Source organism: Dreissena polymorpha, chromosome 9, assembly GCF_020536995.1.
Source record: "Dreissena polymorpha isolate Duluth1 chromosome 9, UMN_Dpol_1.0, whole genome shotgun sequence".
Taxonomy (NCBI): domain Eukaryota; kingdom Metazoa; phylum Mollusca; class Bivalvia; order Myida; family Dreissenidae; genus Dreissena; species Dreissena polymorpha.
The window spans coordinates 103,163,012-103,185,713 of NC_068363.1; the positions used below are offsets into that span (position 1 = coordinate 103,163,012).

A 22,702-nucleotide genomic window follows, 5' to 3' on the forward strand; every position below is an offset into this window, starting at 1 on the left:
TATGTGATTGTTTGGGCAAAATGAACTTAAATACCACCGTTAACATAATAATCCTTTAAAATCATATAATCCTTTAAAATTTATCATTGTTATTCAGTTCAGAAAAAGGTTGTGGCAAACAGTTAAATAAACAAAAGTTTCTGATTTAAAATATTTCTACCATCAGTCGATATATTATGGTGAATCTTTAAGGACGCATTTTAAAACGTGGACCATTTAAAGCATTAAAGACCTATGCATTTTTATAATTTAAGATTGTTATAAACTTTGTGTTCAAAGAACACATAATCAGGATGTAACATTTGTATTTGACATTTACAAGTCGTAAAAAGAAAGGCTCTATGGTTTATTCAACGGATAATGGACTACTATCAATTTGCACAAAAGGTGAAGTGTTTTACTTTTGATTGAAAATACAAACAGTCCCAATAATTGTTAATTTAATTAAAGACATATAGATCTCTAGATCTACTAAAACATACTTAAATATAAGTAGTCATAAAACATCGCACTCGTAACAATTAAAAGCAAAAACTTATCTCAAAATATAATATATTGTTGTCAACAACACCTAGTTACTGCATTGACACACATCAAAATGCTTTAATATTTTATCATCAATATAACATACATGTTCGTATATCATAAACAACATTTTGTGCAGATTGAAAACAACAACAACATTAAATTCGAACATCAACGAAACAGTAAACAGTTTGACACGTTAATGTGTCAGTATTAGGCAATAAAATCACAAACATGTATATTAGAAAAAGAAAAACAAATACCAAACATCTTAACTTCATATATCTCATTTTAAATGCAAACGTTCACATTCAAACAGATAAATTTGGTCATAGCCTGATTTTGCATCATCTGCAATACATACACCATACAATGATATCAGTTTTGCACTTTATAAAGTAATGCGTTATCTTCGGCCCTTTGTGTTTGGTCACATACATTTGACTTGCAGAAGATTTTCGTGTAAGATTTTGGTGGCAATTATTTTACAAAACGCCATAATTCACATTTTATATACGCTTTTGCAAATGTGTTCGCTCGACAGCGTATACATGTTGGAGCATATCTGTACAGTAAACTGAAAACAATACACTGTTAATAAATACAAGATAAGTGGTTTTAATTGTGGAAGCCTCGCGTTATTGAATTTTATCATACTATAACGAGGATATTGAACTGATATAAAGCAGCCTGAGGTAACTTGTTATATCCAATTAGGAGGTGTCTTTATATAAGTCCATGTTAAGAGGTACGTCATATTACTCGGAATAAAATATCAATTCATCATTTATGGTAGAAAAAAAAAACACAACAAGGTGAATCGCCTTTGAGACACATATAGCAACACAAAAAGCAAAACACATCTTTACACAAGCGTTTATGACGTAAAGCAAATAACGTCAGAGGTCTACAACATGTTCATTCGCGCTAACAAATGCAGGGTCATAGTGACTATATTTAATTGGTTCTTAAAAAATCATTTTGTATTACGTCCCACCCATCATACATAATACAAAACGATAGAGCTGTAATCTATTAAGCCCTGTATCAGTACAAAACACAAATACAGTATTAACCAATTGCCGTACACAACAATCAGAAAGCATATTGCACTTTAACGTTGTGCATTTCACCCGTATTTTCATTGGTAAATTCGATTTTAAACTCGTTTCCAAGAACAACCAAACGTTGAATATGATTCAGGCGTTCTGGCCTACCCCCACGAGGACTCGCTATTTCGATCATGGCCGCTTCTTCGCACTCTTCCTCCAGAGTGCAGTATTTTGGCGATAATTTAAAAGATCTCCACAGTAACATGTATCGCGTGACATTCTTATCTGTCTTATAGGACGCTACTGATTTTGGAATAAACGAATCGAATTTCTTGACAATACCCCCTTCTGAAAAAGTTTGTAAAAACAGCTGTGCACATTGGTTTCCGTTCGCGAATGACTTTCAGATGTTTTGGATGTTTCCCTTCTGCAAAAGGAATGATCTAGTAGAATCCATACGTATAAGGCGAGCGACGACCAGCTATACCCTTTGGATTATGTCCCATTTGTAAAGCACCTTCGGCAACAGCGTTGCGTGCATTTGGTAATAGTATAAATGGTATTTTATCGCCCGATGAATCAGCGATGGTTTTTGAAACTCTATTGCGGACGTTATCCGATTCGGATAAACCTCCAGAGAAAATGATACAGCTGAGTGTGTGTCCGGCCTTTTCACACTCGTAGATCTGTTCGCATATCAATCAAGAAACTGTGCTGATGATTGGATCAAATAAGGAAGCCATAAATTTCGGTTTCATGTACATACAGTCACCGTTTGTCAACTCCAATTTTCCGGAGAATGTTGACGGTATTTCAAATGTTCTGCCAAACGTTTTGTCAAAAATATTTAATAGTTTTTCAGGCAAAAAGAGAACAGATGCATCGTATGTACCAGCCTTGAATTTATGTTTTTTTATCTTCAAACTCTTGCTCAAGCTTGTAAAATCGTGGGATGTCCCTTTTAAAAGAATCCATGACATATTTGGTAAAAAGCTTGTTTAACTCGTTATGTCGACCAACATAAAGCACTGACCATTTTCAAATGGCTCTATCTTCTGTCCATTGAAACTACATGCCACAGGTTTGTTTCTTATATACATTGACGCGGCCTCGGGCTCTAGCACACTTTCTATGTTTTGATATGATTTGTCAGCAGCTTTCCGGATAAAGTCTCTGTGCTTTAGACCCCATATGGCAGGAATGGGAATCATCCATAAAATGTCATCATCTTGTATACGTTGTCCTTCTGCCACGACTTGTCTAAAAAAAATAATATTTTACATCGAAAAAATTCATAAACATTAGAAAACACAACTTTAGCTTCAACTTCTCTCCCTTTGTAATCTTTAACAAATAGTGATTGTCCTGTATCCTTTTCAACCATATCAGTTTTAAATTAACGGAAGAACAAGAAATCGTCGTTTCCTTGTTTTTCCATTTCAATGAATTTGTCCATTGCTTGTGTTCCAAATGAAACAATCTCGAATTTCCCATTTACATTTTTGTCAGCAAAATGCAGGTATGTTCTGTTTTCATATCGATTTGCTGTGGTTTATAAACTTCGAAATTACAAGCCCTACTCCTGAACGTGAATGCATATCCTGTATACCTTGTTCCGATACCGATGGATGCAATAACTTCACATTTCTCGGCTCGTTTAGTATCTTGAAGCAGCTTAGATTCTTGAACACCCATATTAAATACCTCGAACACGAAAATTCTGCTATCGTATATACAGCACAAGTATTATTATGATGTGAAACCATACCAGTGGCAAGGGGGGGGGGGGGGGGTGCGTTGGGTGCGTTCGCACCCAATGTTTTTTGACAAGTAAAAAAAAAAACTATACGTTGCTCAACTTTATTCAACGCAAAACGGTTATTTATCTTTTCCCTGAAACCAGTGAGTCTTCGTATTTAAGCGTTACAATAATGTTGAATTCAGCTAGTTAATTTTCCCCTAAATTTCATCCCCCCCCCCCGATAATTTCTTTTTTCAACCTTTAAATATGTAAGTTAACCTGATCCAGTGTAGAAAATAGAAATAATAGAAAAATAGTGCATAATTAAATTATCTGTTGCCTTGAATTTGTTTTAAAAACAGTAAAATATGTTAAATTGATCATTTAAGACTTTCCTTATTTTCCCCAAAATCCGGCGTTTTGCGCGTTTTTTTCCCCCAAAATCCGGCGTTTCGCGCGATTTTCTTCCCCTCAAAAAAAGGCCAGGCCCTTTCCCCAAAATCAGATAAAAAACCCTGTTCTTATTGTTGATTTTACTTTCTATAAATGTGTTGTTGCATAAACAAAGTATGTGCGCGCAAACTAGTGTCGGGTTAACCGCCGTATAATATAATGTATTTCCGTGACTGGTCGATAAAGGTGGTAAATGAAAAACGGTAATGGGAAATACATGTATGTTATGTCATATACATGTCGATCAGTCACTGAGTATGGTCAATGAAAGGGAAATTTCAATAACTTCAGTCTCTAAATACATATTAAAAGTCACCAGAATGCAGTGTTAATGTTTCATTTTCAAAATGTTTCTACGGAGAGGACCTTCAAACCCCCGATTGCAGGAGGGGAACACTTCCTTGTTCAATAACATTCGTTGATGGGAAAATTCGCACCCCCCTTTTCAAAACCCTGGCTACGGGCATGGAAACTAATTTACGTTGATTTCGTTGGAAGACCGACCACGAAATTAAGAGACCTTAATGTATTATTGCAAATTTTAATATTCAAAATTACCAAAGGTATTCAAGATATTGTTATCCAACATTATCCGCCTACACTTCGTTCGTTTGTTGGGCTATCCAGGTACAGATATCACTTCTGATAGCAAATTACACTGCGTAACTTGCCGAATACTGGACATTTCCTGTAGAACGCTCATTCAGTAAAGCTGTATTGATACTGTTAACTTCGTGAAGTTAGATTAGTTATTCTTATGTTAAAGTTGAAACACCCTTTCAACCCAATGTTCGGATTGTGTTTTCGGGGATGTTGTATTTTATCAGATAACGAGCGATTGATAGAAGGGTAATAAATGATTACTATAATAAACGTTTTATTATAAACACACATTAATCGTGGACACCCATTATATTATGAACACCTAGATACAGCGACGCAAATTTCCCCTTTTAACGGAATCAGAAATTCGCGAATTCACGTGTCCTAGAAATTGTTATTTAAAAAAAGCCGCGAAAATGTAACCGACGAATATAAGCGGTATTGCAGTAAATAGCTGGAAATCAGTCAAATATTTCACATTGTGCATGTACCACAAAGAGATAACATTTCGTGTAAACAAGTTTAAAACTTATATATTAATCATGTACTTAGTAATATATCAGTCGTGATATTTTAATCAACATAAACTAATAATTGAAAAACATGCGGTATTTTAGAACTTTTCTTTTTTCGTCATTCGTTGTTGACGGTCCCTTTAAATGTATTATTTTTGGCCTGGGGCGTAGCCCTAAGGCCATAGTAATGATACAAATTTCTGAGCGGGTCAGAATGAGCTGGCTGCCAAAAACCAAATTCCCAAAAGTCTGATTTACCCCTTTCTCGGAAATATACGAAGATACCGGATGTGATATTTCACTGCGCAGATCGAGCGCGCAAATCGAGCGCGAAAAATCTGCGTGAGACAACGTACACAATCTGTACACCGTTCTTTATCAGGATAAAGGCCCAGTCACTATGATGCCGGCGGAGCACCGGTGCGTGATCCAGGAACTACCGGGTGAAATGGGGCTCTACCGGGATGCACCGGGGCTCCATCGGGGACGACCGGGATGAACCGGGGAAAACCGGGGCTCCACCGGGAAAGTATTAAAATGTTGAATACCTCCTGGATGAACCGGGAGTCACCGGGAAGGACCGGCAACGATCGTCAAGGCACCGTGAACCACCAGGACGGCACCGGGAACAACCGAGACGGCACCGTAGCTCCACCGGGGCTCATACAGACCCCGGCAGAGCTACGGTAACGCCCCGGTGAATGCCGTTAGAGTCCCGGTATAGCTACGGTACATAAGTAAACCGGCGCTCTGCCGTGACGCCACCGGCATTCACCGGGTCTCCGCCGGGGCATTACCGGCGACGACCTGGGTGAAACCGGGGCGTTGCCGTAGCTCTGCCGGGGTCTGATGCCGGTATAGCCCCGGTGAATGCCGGTGGTGTTATGGTATACCGGGGCTCTGCCGGGACGCTGCCGGCTTTCATCGGGGCTCAACCGCGGCACTACCGGCTATGCAGGGACGCTGCCGGCTTTCACCGGGGCTCAACCGGGGCACTACCGGCGACAACCGGGGCTCTGCCGGGGCTTCACCTGGATAAACCGTAGCCAGTCCGGGTTGACCGGGACTCTGCCGGGCTGTTGACTGCGTTAAAAAATTGCTACGAATCATCCCGGTCCTCGCCGGTCGACCGGCGTTAGCAAACTGGGATGGACCGGGGCTCAACCGGCAATAGTGAGACTTGTGCTTAAGTGGATTTTCTTTTGTATACACATTACAAAGGAAGTATGAGTGTTTTCCTGATCTGTTAATTGTGTAATAGAAAGCTATTTTAGGCTATTGAAAGTGATTTATTTGACGCCAACAATAACAGTTGTTTGAGGCCATGTTGTTGTTGTTGTATATCTTCACCGCCTATGTAGACGAACCTCTACCAGATCTGTAGAGTTGAACAAAAGGTTATCGTTCCCACAACCAGTATCGTGTTGTCCTCCACCGTCTATGTACACTGTAGTATATGCACAAATATTGTCTTTTCTTACACTCTCAGGGCTTCTGCGCTCAACCGCTAGGGTCAATGCGTATACATTCGGACAAAGGGTGAAATTCGGACAAAACATCCTAAATGCATTTTACGTCACACTAAATCTAGCCCCAGGCCTTCAGTGCCTACAGCGCTTTGATTTAATAGGGTATGAAGTATGAAATGTTTACCTCAATTATGATTATTATTGATCTTAATAATAATAATAATGTTCTATGACATCGATCTTCTGTAATATTTGTAAAACTTGATTAAGGCATAATTATGTTATATGATATTGTTTTCCGGTAAAGAATTTGAAAATGTCGCCAAATGCTTGTTTGAACACCGTTTAAATGTATATGTGTGTGTGTTTTTGTAATGCTAAACGGCATACAGTGTGTGGTTAAATCAATTTAAATGATGCTATAACATATGCAGGTATACTATGTAACCTATTATATATCAAAATGTATAAAAACAATATATGCAATTACACGGGAACATTTTTATTTTGATGTTTGTACAAGTCAAAAGGAACATAACAGGGTTTTCCAAGCCTAGAAAGACACCAAATAACTCTAACGCATATACACAATTAAACGGTAACTTAAGAAGACATGTTTTAATTTAATCACGTTTCAATGAAATTGAAAATCCCGGTTATTAGATTGAGGTATCGCGGGCGGTCGTTCTTGCTGGCGGCATCAATCATAGGGTTTCCGATCAATATCTTTAGTGAGCATTGTCGAATTTTGAGGATAAGTTAAATATAACAAGCTTGCATGATACACAGCTTTGAATTTATTTTAGGCGTTTCGAATTCAGCTCATGCTCACTGATACTAAAAATAAAAAACAGTTTCTGCTAAGATGTATGTTAAGATGGAGATATTGCACTAGAATCTATATATCTTCCTTATTTTCAGGCCTAATATGCGATCGTATTTGGAAAAAGTCGGATTCAGGTCAAGGTCATTGTTACCTAAACTCGAAAAAAGGTTCTGCTCGTTCATAGGGATATTCCGGGGGTTGTCTACCAAAATTGCTGCGTAAATGGCTATGTGAAGAAATCGTGTTTTTGCGCGAAAAAAAATTCAAATGAACGGCCAATGAGTTGCACTTCATTTTCCATGTCAATTTTAATTCGTTAAACTGCGACATTGTGACGGACACATCACGTTTGTTTTGCAATATTCATTTGAAAATCATCAACCTGCCTTTATTAAGTCGTGGACTTTTCTGCAATTAACAAAACGCCTTATTGACATTGTTTAATGGTTCATCATTAACGTGTTACCTTTAGGGGAATTTTTTTTTTTTTAACAAACTCAGCCATTATTTTTTGGCTTACACATTCATCTTGATCTGCAGCTCTGTCTCAATGACCGTGAAGCACATACTGCATGGGTTTAATAGTTGCTTAATGCATTGCCAAGAATATGATTTTGCCGCGAATGTGGAGAAATATAAAAGGAAAATTACTTTCGCCAATAGAATGTCTGAGTTTGTAAATATGTTGATGAAAGCATTATGAATCAAACATAGTGTCTAGAAAATTCAAGAGGAGAAAATTGTTAAATCTATGATTTTATATTGTTAATTTGTAAAGGTATTATGCAGTTAATGGATCCGCTGTGGGTCTCGATAATATCTAAAAAGCCGGATAATAGAATAAAATGGACGAATTCGAATGAGAAAGGTAAGTTTAGCAATATAATTATTGAATAATTATATATTTGCGCTTACATTAAACGACAGTGCAGGAAGTCCGTACATGAACAATTTATTGTTTGTGTTATTTGTCAGATGTCTTTTTCACATGTTAGTATAGTCTGCTTTTAATTCATAAAGCTATGCTTTAATATTGGAATCGATTTTATATCGGATAACTTATCACATTTTAAGGAACAAATATTAATATCATAAATACAAAAACACTTGCAAACAATCTTGATTACATTCTAAAGTGGCGCTCTATAAATTAACTTGATATTGATTGCCGTAATTACCCTGCGTTTTCAGACACTTAAATTTGGTATCGTGTCCGAACTTTCGATAAACCAGTATATTCCCAAACGGTTATGTCCATACATTTAGAGACACCCTGAGACACCGCCGAGATGGAGAAAGTTTATCCGGTGAGGCTTAGAAAAAGAAAATAGGGAGAGCTATAGCGAGCTCTATTTATCTTTTTCGGGCCGAACCGGATAAACTTTCTCCATCTCGGCACCAACCATGTATTCTATTTATCCTGCTTCATGCCGTTGACACATTTTATCAAAGACAAATGATAAATAAACATAACAATATAATTAGTCTTGTCGAGCCTCCTACATTTACACAACATTCCAGACGACCGAATAACTACCGATTGTGTCACGTCAAAAATAGTTCCACTTTAAACTGTTCCTTTTAATACTTTCCTATTGAAAAAACGAGAAGAAATAAAGAACGAATCGAGAATGTGATATTTTGCACGGTAAAAAATGAAAAAAAAATGCAGCAGCAAAAATTCTTTGTTTACATTAATGACAACTTAAATCTATTGCTCATAAAAATAAATTTACAACGATATTCACATCCATTTTCGGTTCTTCCATCCCTTTGTCGAAATCCATATTTTGTTTTTCCATCCCTATTATCGAAATGTTTTTTAAACCACACTATGTTTTGATAGCGTTTGTATCGAATGCTAATCACTCTGACCTGCCGTAGCGAATTATTTTATTCCTATCGAAGTTAACAATTATGAATGACAAACACACAATCTGAAATACTTGTATTATTTGTTCGATGCTTTAAACAAATTAAAAAAAATACTGTTAAAACCACCATGTCAAAATTGTTGTCCCTAAAATCCTGACGACCTGAGAGAAACTAACGCACGATAACCTTAAGTCGTCAGTCTTATACACATTGGTCTTGTTTGGGCTTGTAAGATAATTGCAACGGTTCTCCGTTTGGTCTTGTATTTTAGCGGTTACTATATCGTAGCACAAAGTATTGAGTTAAGGTGCGTTCTGTTACTGATTGTGATGAAATAAATTGGTTTTCAAAGAAGGGGTGGGTCTGACGACTGTTTATTTAATGAAACATTGTGTCGTCAAGGAAATTATTGTTAAGAGTCGTCATGTATCCCTAAAGTCGTCATTTCACCGAGTTAAAAAAAAAGACAACAAAACAATTCCTTCATGCAGTTAGTGTTTTAAAACATGAACCAATCTGAGTATGTTGCATACATACACAAAGCATATTCAAATCGTCAACCATGACGTTCAAGATAATCAGTGACAAATGTATCTTTTTGTTTGCTTCTAAGTATACTTTAACCTTATACAAGGGAGGTTATTAGGTTATTCCATGTATTTTAGTGCCTTTGGGTTTATTTAGATATGTTAAACAATGGAAACAATGACTCACGTGGCTTTTGCCTTAACACACCGTCGCAGCACTTAATTATTCGCCCGTGTACAACCCGCAGACAAAAAAGTGTGGTCTTGGAAAGCCCAAGAATTTATTGATTCATAATCCTGATCTCATTGGCAAACATTAAAAGGCAAAAAGAAGATATTTACCTTTTCAATGAACTCGGGTTTCAAACTCTCGGAGGTAATCAAGGGAAAGATTTCGATACTTAAAATAAATGACGCATTTCGGTGCATGACGAGTACGTTAGATAGTATGTTTCATCTGAGAAATGACGTCACACTAGATACGTCATGAATTGCGTAATCAAGTAAACTTGCAACAGAGGCAGGATAAATATAATTCTTTCATCTTCGGTATTATATTGGATGCTGTTTTACAGAAAGATACCCCAGCGTTGAACTTTGTACAAAGATTACAAAGATTAGCTTTAATTAACTGTTGTATTAACCTTTATTCAATAAAATTCTACTAATCGACTAATAAATACTGTCAGTAAGCTAATTGTCATTAAATGTTTACGATATAGGAATATCTGCTGATGTGTATAGTTCTCTGAAATAAGAGTTTCCAGGAGGTAATGAAGGCACTAAACTCATCTTCACATGTAGCCATGGGTCCTCATAAGTTTCCCTGCCATTAGAAGAAAAAACGACACTTAAAGTGAGCAGTTCGGTTTTGGTATCCCACTCGCAGTTTCACCCAAATTGTTCATTACTACCGATTTTTGAAGTCATATGCACTTCTTTTGATTGCTGGTCAAATCTTGCAAAGATCGCAGCTGCTTTAAACAACACTTTTGTTTCACTCTATTAACTTGTACAATTTAAGTTTATGCTTACCATCTAATTTGTATGAATAATATTGAACTGTTGACATATCGCACATTTGAACGTTTAATTATACATATAACGTCATGTTCTACATAATTCATTAAGTATCGTTTCAGATCTTAAGATATATTCGAAGGATATCGCCACGTTTACGTTTGTCTCGAGACTTCCCAACTTAGCGCACATTGGAGACTAACGGAAATCAGAAGAATTCTTTTTTTCCATTTACATGTCGAAATTCCTGTTTTATACAAACACCAACTCCTCGTTTGTCTTTTTGTTTTTATTGATAAGGAAAGAAAATGTTAAGTTCGACCAGGAACATAATAATGTATTTTAATATTAATATGATGTTGATGAAGATGATGTTAATGTTGTTAATAATGATTAAGATGTGTGCTTAGCAATAGTCTCGTGGTATTTTCGCTCGGCACAGGTAATCTGAATCTTAGGCTATATATCAACCTGGGAAATTAAAGCTACTGCTATCAACAAGTATAGCGGGATGTCGGAAGTTCAAAGCACTATCACGTCTGTTGCGTAACCTCGTTGATAGTGCTTGACTAATTTCTGGCTCGCATGTACAATCTCAGAAATGCTGATATCTCGCCCAGGAGGTCATTATCTTATGTGAGTTAGAGTATCTATTAATAATATTTGCGGGTTTCAAGAGTTATTCCTACATGAAATCTCTCAGATACATTTATCTTTTGTCTGGGAAGTGGTGTTGAACTTTTGTCATTGTTAGTTAAACAGCTTTAGGAATATGCAAGAATAGTTAGATGTCGAATTGACCATATTCCCTAATTCTTAAGCCTATGTACGGCTGATAATAAAAATAAATTAGTATAGTAGTTTCAAGGTTTCCAAGCCTTGGTGAAATAATGATTGTATTTATCACTCTTTAATCGCATAGACAGTAATAAAATCACTGATATCCACTTCTGCATTTGAAACTAATGAATACAAATGTAAACCGCTTACGAAATTTGACAATATGGCTGTACGCAATTAACATGAGAAATGTATGTCATCTTTTTAAGCAATTATAAAGTGGCAGCTATTAAACAAAATATAAAACACTTCAAATGTATCGTGTCAAAAAAAAAGATTATCGGTGCCCCCCCCCCCCCCGACCAACGCAGTGCATGAAGTTTTGTGATTGTTTGGTAAAAGGAACTTAAATACTAAAGTTAACATAAAATCCTTAATAAATATACGATCCTTTAAAATTCATCATTGTTACTCAGTTCTGAAAAATGTTGTGGCAAACAGTATAATAAACACAAGTTTTTGTTTTAAAATATTTCTTCAACTAGGCGGTATATTTAGGTGAATCAATAAGGACGCATGTTAAAAAAGTGGACAATTTAAAACATTAAAGACATACGCCTTTTAATATTTTAAGATTTTTATAAACTTGTGTGTTCAAATAACACATACTAAGAATGTAACATTTGAATTTGACATTCACAAGTAGTAAAAATAAAGGAACAATGGTTTATTCAACTGATAAGGGACTACTATCAATTTGCACAATAGATGAAGTGTTTTACTTTTGATTGAAAATAAAAACAGTCCACATAATTGTTAATTTAAGTAAATACATATAGATCTCTAGATCTACTAAAACATAAAACATACAACATAAAAAATATAAGAAGTCATAAAACGTTGCCCTCGTACCAATGCAAACACTTATCTAAAAATATAATGTATTGTTGTCAACAACACCTAGTTTCTGCATTGACACACCTAATAATGCTTTAATATTTTTTATATCATAAAAACATTTTGTGCATATTGAAAACAACAAACATAACAAAAATAATACAATATTTTCAAACATCAACGGAACAGTAAAAAAATATGACATGTTAATTTGTTAGAATAAGGTAATTTAACATAAAATCACACACATGTACACTAGAAAAAGAAAAACACCAAACATCTTAACATCATATAGATCTATCTCATTTCAAATGCAAACGTTCGCATTCAAACATATAAATTTGGTCATAGCCTGATTTTGCATCAACTGCAATACATACACCCTACAGTGATATCAGTTTTGCACTTTATAAATCAATGCGTTATGTTCGGCCTCTTGTGTTTCATCACATGCGTTGGACTTTTTCGTGTAAGATTTTGGTGACACATACTTAACAAATCGCCAAAATTAACATTTTATCTACACTTTCGACAGCGTACACAAGTTTGATCATATATGTACAGTAAGCTTGAATAAATAAACTTCTAATAATTACAACATAAGAAGTTAAACTCCTGCTGCTGGAGCAGTATTGCACTTATAATATACAATTGTGTGGTCCTTTTTTAAGGCAAGTGACCAATAGCCAAACAGAACGAAACAGCACACTACGAAACAACATACACACATAGAAGAATAAAGCTGGGGTCACCGCCTTGGAAAGGTTAATCAGACAGGTGTTGTTAATTGTGGAAGCCTCGCGTTATTGAATTTTATCATACTATAACGAGGATATTGAACTGATATAAAGCAGCCTGAGGTAACTTGTTATATCCAATTAGGAGGTGTCTTTATATAAGTCCATGTTAAGTGATACGTCATATCACTCGGAATAAAATATGAATTCATCATTTATGGTAGAACCCCCCCCCCCATAAAACAAATAAAAAAAACAATTTTAAACAACAAGATGTATCGACTTTGAGACACATATAGCAACATACAAAAGGCAAAACACATTTGTACACAAGTGTTTATGACGTAAAGTTAATAACGCCAGACGTCTAGAACATGTTCATTCGCGCTAACAAGTGCAGGGTCATAGTGACTATATTTGATAAGTTCTTCAAAAATCATTTTGTATTATATCCGAACCACCATATGTAATACAAAACGATAGAGCTGTAATCTGTTAAGCTCGGTATCTGTACAACACACAAACCCAAAATCAACCAATTGCCGTAAACAACAATCAGAAAGCATATTGTACTTTGACGTCGTACTTTTCTCCCGTATTTTCATTGCTAAATTCGATTTTAAACTCGTTTCCAAGTACAACTTACCATTGAATATGATTCAGGCGATCTGGCCAACCCCCACGAGGACTCGGTTTTTCGATTTTTGCCGCTTCTTCGCACTCTTCCTCCAGACTGCAGTATTTTGGCGATAATCTAAAGACCTCCACAGTGACATGTATCGCGTGACATTCTTATCTTTTTTATAGGACGTTACTGATTTTCGAAAAAAACAGTCTCCTTTTTTGACATAATCCCCCTTTTCAAATAGTTTGTAAAACACAACAATACACAATGGTTTACCGTCGCGAATGACTTTGAGATGTTTTGGATGATTCCCTTCTTCGAATGGAATGATCGAGTAGAATCCATACGTGTAAGGCGAGCAACGACCAGCTATGCCCTTTGGATTCAGTACAATTTGTAAAGCACCTTCGGCAACAGCGTTACGTGCATTTGATGATAATATGACCAGTATTTTATCGTCTGATGAATCAGTGAGTTTTTTTGAAACTCTATTGCGGACGTAATCCGATTCGGATAGACCTATAGAGAGAATGATACAACTGAGTGTGTGTCCGGCCTTTTCACACTCGCAGATCTGTTCGCATATCAAACAAGAAAGTGTACTGATGATTGGATCAAATAAGGAAGCCAAAAATTTCGGTTTCATGTACATACAGTCACCGTTTGTCAACTCCAATTTTCCGGAGAATGTTGAAGGTATTTCAAATTTTCTGCCAGTCGTTTTGTCTAAAATATTTATTGGTTTTTAGGCAAAAAGAGAACAGATGCATCGTCTGTATCAGCCTTGAATTTATGTTTTTTATCTTCAAACTCTTGTTCAAGCTTGTAAAACCGTGGGTTGTCCCTTTTAAAAGAATCCATGACATCTTTGGTAAAAAGTGTGTTTAACTCGTTGAAAAATGCAATGTTAACCTGTTCTCCGCCTTCGTTAATTCCCGAAGAGCTGCAAATTTCGATCAGATTTCCATCTGACTGAACCTTGTGAGTGCAGATATTGGTGGTACCGGCTCCAATGTCAACCAACATATAGCACTGACCTTTCTTAAATGGCTCTATCTTGTGTCCCTTGAAACTACATGCCATAGGTTTTTTTCTGATATACATTGACGCGGCCTCGGGCTCGAGAACAATATCTGTGTTATGATATGATTTCTCAGCAGCGTTTCGAATAAAGTCTCTGTGCTTTAGACCCCATGTAGCAGGAATGGAAATCATCCACAAAAGCTCATCATCTTGTATACGTTGTCCTTTTGCCACGACTTGTGTAAAAAAAGTAATATTTTACATAGAACCAATTAATAAACATTAGAAAACACAACTTAAGCATCAACTTCTCTCCCTTTGTAATCTTTAGCAAATAGTGATTGTCCTGTATCCTTTTTAATCATATCAGTTTTAAATAAACGGAAGAAGAAGAAATCGTCGTTTCCTTGTTTTTCCATTTCAATGAATGTATCTTTTGCTTGTGTTCCAAATGAAACGAATTCGAATTTCCCATTTGAATTTTTTGTCAGCATAATGCAGGTATGTTCTCTTTTTATATCCATTAGCTGTGGTTTATTAACTTCGAAATTACAAGCCCTACTCCTAAACGTGAATGCATATCCTGTGAACCTTGTTCCGAAATCGATGGATGCAATCGCTTCACATTTCTCGGCTCGTTTCGTTTCTTTAAGCTTAGATTCTTGAACACCCATTTTAAATGCCTTGAGTACGAACATTCTGCTATCGTATATACAGCACAAGTATTATTATGATGTGAAACTGATTTACGTTGATTTCGTTGGAAGACCGACCACTAATTTAAGAGACCTTAATGTATTTTTGCAAATTTTAATAGGCAAAATACCAAATGTATTCAAGATATTGTTATCCAACGTTATCCGCTTACACTTAATTCGTTTGTTGGTCTATCCAGGTACTATCTCTTCTGATAGCAAATAACACTGCGTTACTTGCCGTATACTTGATATTGTTTTTGTAGAACGCTGATTTATTAAAGCTGTATCGATACTTTTTACTTTGTAAAGGTAGATTGGTTATGTAGAGAAGTGTGCACTTTGGTAAGTGTCTGATGAGTGTCCTGAACAAAACCTATTGGTAGAAATACTAGCTCATGAAACTTTCATTACGACTGAAAAACGAGTCTACAACCGTGAAGCAAGAAACAAAAGATCTCCGTTTACTTTAATTTTAGTTTTGAAGACGCAAAAATTTCAGCCGACGGAACAGTAGCCGTCCAATAGGTATCGCCGATACACAGAAGGAGAAGACTGAACGATGTCAATGTGTGCAAGAAGATAATTTCTGACAATAATATGCAAGAAATTGGCAGTACCCGTCGTGTTATCAATAACGACCCAAAACTACCAACCATAGCGTAGTTTCCAACAAATCAAGCACTACAAACTATGTTTAAGACAGAGCATAATGTAACGCGGCCGAAAATTTAGCTCGTAGAGAAGAGTGTGCTTACTAATCTGTTCATCGTCTAACCTTAACTATATGGTCATTTAGGATCTAACAGTTTCCTTATGTCTATGTGAACCAAACTGTTTGCATTGAAGAAGTACATTAATGTTTGTTATTATTGCTAACACGTAGTAATCACTGATACAAAACACGTTACTATACTCTAAGGACGCCTAAACGTGCACTTAACACTTAGTATAGACTTTTTGCGCCCGACTTAAGTAATGTCTTCTGATTAGAACTGTTAACGCAATAACAGTGAGTTTTTATATGCATATAAAGCTGCCAGCATGCACCTTCTTTCGAAACGAAATGCGTATAGATATAAGCTGTTTATACAACACAAATATATAACAAATAAACTCATAAAAGAAATCAAATATACATGTAGACCAGTAGTACTCATAAATATTTGAGAATAGTGTAATAGTTTAAAACGGCGTGTAAGGATACAGTTCAGATAATTTACGCAACCATTTAAAAAGTCATTTTAAATAATGAGTACAAAACACCGTTGGCGATTTTAAGGAAATATAATATTTGGAAGCAAACGAGGTGCTCAGGGTTCTTAAAGAATAAGTATTTATCTTGCATCCGACGTTGATCGTCATCAACGTTTAGCTCGTTACAACTGAAGATGCCACAGTTTTAGCAACTATTTGATAATGGTATTGGTAAGAATGTCAATCCTATGTCATCAAGTCATATCTTACAGAGAAACACATTGTTACCAATCTTGGTGCCAAAGAAGCCACAGTTATAATTCAATCTTGACGACACTTGGTCATGTTGTTTATCCTGACAATATCTTGGACTAATTTGAAATTGGGTCGAATGGGACAGCAATCAGTCCACTATGTAAAATCTTCGACAAATGCAGTATCTTGAGCTAAATTAAACAGTAGAGTAACATCATGTACTATTGTTTTGTTATTGTTTTTACGCATGATATATTTAATTGCTATAATATTTTGCAGAAAGGTTAATCGAACAGCCTACCTTCTAGCCAATCATCATGAAACTTGGTAATGAATGTTTATCTTAACAATGTTGTGTAATGTTAGCGTCTTTGTCAAGTGCGTACAAAAGACACTATTTAATGATTAATATTGACGTCTGGTTTTGAATCAGTATTGTTCCAGACATTTATGAATAAACTTTCACACTCTTAAACGTAATCGAATGAACGGAACCATGGAATATATTGAATGAAATAATCACGTAACCTCATTTCCCGTTATCCCCTTGTTATTTGAATTGGAAGCTTTTTAATGTGATTTATTAGGAACACTCGAATTTAGAAACAAAACAGAAAGATTAAAAAATCGAACTTAATTTGATTTCAGGGTAAGATTTATTTTATTTCAATACCGGGTCATATTTTCACAATCTGAAGAGACACCATTTGTTAAAAAACAAACAATAAAAAACGGACCAACATAATTTGGATCCAAATCATAGTGAATTGATGATAGTATTCACAACTCATTCGCCGCTTGAAACTAATAAAATCACTAAGTTCAACTTTTTGTTAGGAATCACTTTTAAATAAGACTAGCACAGTCAGATGTACTCAATAACACTATAATACTCCTACAGGTCTACATATTGAAAATGAAAAATATTTACATGCTACCAATCTTCGAAGGATTTATCACGTTTTTAAACTCAAAAATAAAATTGGAAGACGAAATTGCATTTATGAGAGATAAATATCAAGCTCATAGTCAAAAATGGAACCTTTTTAACATTCATTTGTAATTTTATGATAGTTGGTAAAATATACTTTAAATAGATAATCGAGTTAGATGGTAACACATTAAAGTACAATGATCCAGCAAGGGTGTAGAAAACAAAAAGCAAATGTAGTTTTTTTTTTAAATTACAAAACAAGTTTTTTCATAAATTAATTTGCATGTGCAGGCAAGTGCGTGTGCGTGTGTCTATGCGATTGTGTGTATGTGTCTGCGCGTGTGTGTGTTTGTGTGGGTGAGTATGTATGTGCGGTATTATATAAAAACGTCCAATGTTAAATGATAAAATGATTTATGTTATATAAACGGATATTTGATGTACAAAAATAAATGAGAGAAAAAATTCAACTTCTACCTTCTTAACAAAAAAATAAAAATGTATACCGCTTACAAAAATTTGAAAATATGGCTCTATTTTACCTGATAATTGTTTTTCATTTTAAGGCTAATCATAAAGTAGCTGTTATAAAACAAGACATGATGCACTTCACAACCATTTTGCGCGCTAATAGTTTAATTATCGTGATTCAATGTATTTCATCAAGTTATGTGATTTGTTTTAAGGAAAGAACTTTAATACGTACATAAAATGGAAGCTTTTTACAATATAGAATCCTTTTTAAAATGCTACTCGTATTTCAGACGGAAAAAAGGCTGTTACAAATAGCAAATAGCAAAATAAACAAGACAATTTCTGCTTAAAAATATTTTACAACAAGCTGAAATATTTAGTTGAAACAATAAAGACGCATGTCAACAAGTGGACAAGTTTTATAAGTTTTTCTGATTAAAGATACTCGTAAACGTTCGTATTCGAATTTTCAAGTTAACACATTATCATAGATACTACATTCGCATCGGAAATTTAAAAATCATAAAGATAAAGACGTGAGGGTTTATTTAACTATATTTAAGGTGGTCTTTATCATTTTGCAGTCAATGTGAAGTGTTTCACTTTGCGTTTAAAATGAAATAAGTGCAGATTTTTGCCAATTTCAGTAAAAACATATAGATCTCTATATCAACTAAAAAATAATAAAATATCAGCAGACATAAGATGTTGCCCACATAACAACAGATTGTTATCGCAAAATATAATATTTTGTTCTTAACATCACCTAATTTCTGCATAATCACACGTCATAATTAATGAATATTTAATGATCAAAATATCAAGTTTTTATACCATAAACAACATTTTTCGCAAATGAAATACAATAAAAATAACCAAAATAATCAAACATAATGCAAACATAAATGAAAATGTAAACAGTACAAGTCGGAAATGTTTCAGAATTAGGTAACCAAACATATTGACACACATGTTCATCTGAAAAAGAACAAAAACAATCAAACATCAAATATCTCAATTCAAATCTTAACTTTGACATTTAAACAATTAAAGTTAGTCATAGTCTGATTTTGAAGTACACACATCTTCTACTATACTTACACACTACAGTGATTTCAGTTTTGCACTCTGATCTGAATGTCGCTTATTTTTATAAAGCAATATTTATTCTTCGTCCTCATATGTTTGACCACCTGCGAAGAACTTTCAGGGGATTTTCGTGGAAGATGTGAGAGAAAATTACTTAAAAATCGCCACAATTGAAATTGTTTGGCCACTTTCGAAAATTTTTCACAAATGTGAACAATCTCAATCCACAGCGAAACACCTCATAATTGATCGTTATTAAATGAAATCAAAGTGGAGATATACACATGCTTGATAATAACTAAACGGTACACTAAAAGCAAAATAAACTCTTAATAATTACAAGACTAGTTGTTTTCATGATGAAGACTCGAATGATTTAATTGTATCATACCACTAAGATGATATCTAACTGATACAAAAGTGCCTGAATATGCTTTATATCAAATATGTAGAGGTACGTCATATTACTCGGCGTAAACTATGAAGTCACCATGTTTTGTTGAAATAAAACAAAGTAAACAATATTTTTTTCCAACAAGATGTATGTCATTTTAGACACAATAAGTAAGAAAAAGCAAGAACTATTTTTACATGTATTAAATGTCAGCGTTTTCGACGTCAAGTAAAACAAATCAAACGTAATACAACATGTTAATTCCCACTAAATGAAGAGTTGAAGCTATTATATTTGATACATATTTTACATGGGAACGTAGTGGTTTGATTAACATAACAAATCATTTTGTATTACATCATGCTCACCATATATAATAAAAACCGAAAGTGCAGTAACCTGTTATGCTCTATATCTGTATAAAACCCGAACAAAATATCAACCGACTGCCACACACAAATCAGAAAGCATATTGTACTTCGACGTCATACTTTGTTCCCGTGTTTTCATTGATAAATTCGATTTTAAACTCGTTTCCAAGTACAACTAAACGTTGAATATGATTCAGGCGATCCGGCCAACCCCCAAGAGGACACGGTATTTCGATTTGTGCTGATAATTCGCACTCTTCCTCCAGAGTGCAGTATTTTGGCGATGATTTAAAAGACCTCCACAGTGACATGTATCTCGTGACATTCTTATCTTTCTTGTAGTAAGTAACCGATTTTCGAGTAAATGAATCCCCTTTTTTGACAATATCCCCTTTCTCAAATAGTTTGTAAAACACAGCATTGCACATTGGTTTCCCTTCGCGAATGACTCTGAGATGTTTTGGATGATTCCCTTCTTCAAATGAAATGATCGAGTAGAATCCATACGTGTAAGGCGAGCGACGACCAACTATGCCCTTTGGATTCAGTCCCAATAGTAAAGCACCTTCAACAACAGCGTTACGTGCATTTGGCGACAGTATGATCGGTACTTTAACTCCTGATGAGTCAGTGAGGGTTTTTGAAATGCTTTCGTAGACGTAATCCGACTCGGATAAACCGCCAGAAAGAATGATACAACTTATTGTGTGTCCGGCATTTTCGGTCTCGCATATCTGTTCGCATATCTTTGAGGAAATTGTACTTATGATATGATCAAACAAGGAAGCCATAAATTTCGGTTTCATGTGCATATGGTCACTGTTTTTCAACTCCAGTTTTTCGGAGAATGTTGAAGGTATTTCAAATTTTCTGCCAGTCGTTTCGTGAAAAATGTTTAACAGTTTTTCATCCAAAATGAGAACGAAAGCGTTGTCAGTATCAGTCTTAAATTTGTGTTTTATATCTTCAAACTCTTTTTCAAGCTTGTAAAATCGCATGTTTTCATGTTTGAATTTATCCATGACTTCTTCGGTAAAAAGTGTTTTTAACTCGTTGAAGAATGTCTTGTTTACCTGTTCACCGCCTTCGTTAATTCCCGAAGAGCTGCATATTTCGATCAGATTCCCATCCGGAAGAACCTTGTGTGTACAGATATCAGTGGTACCGGCTCCAATGTCAACCAGAATATAGCACTGGCCATTTTTAAATGGCTCTATCTTCTTTCCATTGAAACTACAAACCATGGGTTTGTTTCTGATATACATTGACGCGGCCTCGGGCTCTAGCACAATTTCAATGTTATGATATGATTTCTCAGCAGCTTTCCGGATAAAGTCTCTGTACATTAGACCCCATGTAGCAGGAATGGTAATCACCCACAAAATGTCATCATCTTGTAAACGTTCTCCTTCTTTCACTGATTTTTTCAAAAAGTCCAATGTTTTTGATTGAACAAATCCATATACATAAGAAAACACAACCTGAGCATCAACTTCTCTCCCTTGATAATCTTTAACAAATAGTGATTTTTCTTTTTCTTTTGCAAGCATAATATCAGTCTTAAATAAACGGAAGAAGAAAAAATCGTCGTTTCCTTCTTTTTCCATTTCAATGAATTTGTCCATTGCTTTAGTTCCAAAAGAAACAAATTCGAATTTTCCAGTAGATTTTTTTATCAACATAATGCAGGTGTGTTCTCTTTTCATATCCGTTCGCTGTGGTTTATAAATTTCGACATTACTAGCCTTACTTCTGAACATGAATGCATATCCTGTATACCTTGTTCCAAAATCGATTGATGCGATAACTTTACATGTCTCGGCCTTTTTCTTTTCTTTTAGCTTAGATTCCTCGCCACCCATTTTAACCGACTGGATCGCACAAATTCTGTTATCGTTTATACTAAAAAATCATTATTATTAGCGTGAAATGAATTTTTGTTGATTTTGTTGGTAAACTGTTCCACGTATTTAAGACAAAGAAAAACAATTATTGTACGACCAAATTACCATAGGCACTTTAGAAAGTATCATCTGACGTAATCCGCGCAGACTTCGTGCATTTGCTCTGCAATCGAGATACTTCACTTCTAATAATGAAATACACATTGAACTTTGGTTATACTTGACATTTTATGTAGAACGCTAATGCAGTAAAGCTATATCGATAACATTAACTTCATGTTATTAGATTAGACAGCATGAGCACTGATGTAAACACAATTTCTGTCCAGTGTGCGGATCGTGTATTTCAGTGATTTTTTTGTCAACCAACTCGCGGCGGATCGATGTCAGTAAATGATTACATGTGATGAACGATAACGATAAACAAAAACATATTGATTTGTATTGGATGTCAAGACGATAAAAGTGGCAAACCTTCTTATGTGACCCCGAATTTATTTAGCAGGAATACATTTTATAAACACCTACCGACTCAATGCTGCAAAAATGTTGTGTTTTATTAACTAAGAAATACACGCATTAAGGTGTCCACGACCTTGCCATTTTTGGAAAACAAGAAAAATGCACGCCTACAAATATAAATGATTTTGCAGTAAATAGCGGGTTATCAGTCGGATATTATCAGTGTATGCATGTACTTCAACAACGGTAGAGATAACAT

The 22,702-nt window shown here is 35.2% G+C and overlaps 1 protein-coding gene across 2 annotated transcripts; it reads right to left on the bottom strand.

Annotated features, from left to right (window-relative positions):
• Positions 1-341: 341 nt before the first annotated feature.
• Positions 342-22,278, bottom strand: LOC127844580 (heat shock 70 kDa protein 12A-like). Of its 2 annotated transcripts, none has more exons than XM_052374947.1 (2): positions 20,643-22,274; positions 342-2,094 (listed from the first exon to the last, which is right to left on the bottom strand). In XM_052374947.1, the coding sequence occupies exons 1-2, from the start codon at positions 21,937-21,939 to the stop codon at positions 2,021-2,023; spliced, it is 1,371 nt and encodes a 456-aa protein (XP_052230907.1). In that variant the 5' UTR covers positions 21,940-22,274; the 3' UTR covers positions 342-2,020. The 2 variants fall into 2 exon arrangements, with proteins under 2 accessions (XP_052230907.1, XP_052230906.1); XM_052374946.1 differs by lacking the exon at positions 342-2,094 and adding an exon at positions 10,923-14,050 and having other exon boundaries at positions 20,643-22,278.
• Positions 22,279-22,702: the final 424 nt, after the last annotated feature.

What these genes read in the sequence shown, in the direction of transcription:
- LOC127844580 (XM_052374946.1), bottom strand. Translation starts at nt 21,939, where the DNA reads ATGGGTGGCGAGGAATCTAAGCTAAAAGAAAAGAAAAAGGCCGAGACA. An exon ending in ACGTAACGCTGTTGTTGAAG is followed by an intron (nt 14,051 to 20,642) that starts GTGCTTTACTAT and finishes CTGTTGCCGAAG; the next exon opens with GTGCTTTACAAATTGTACTG.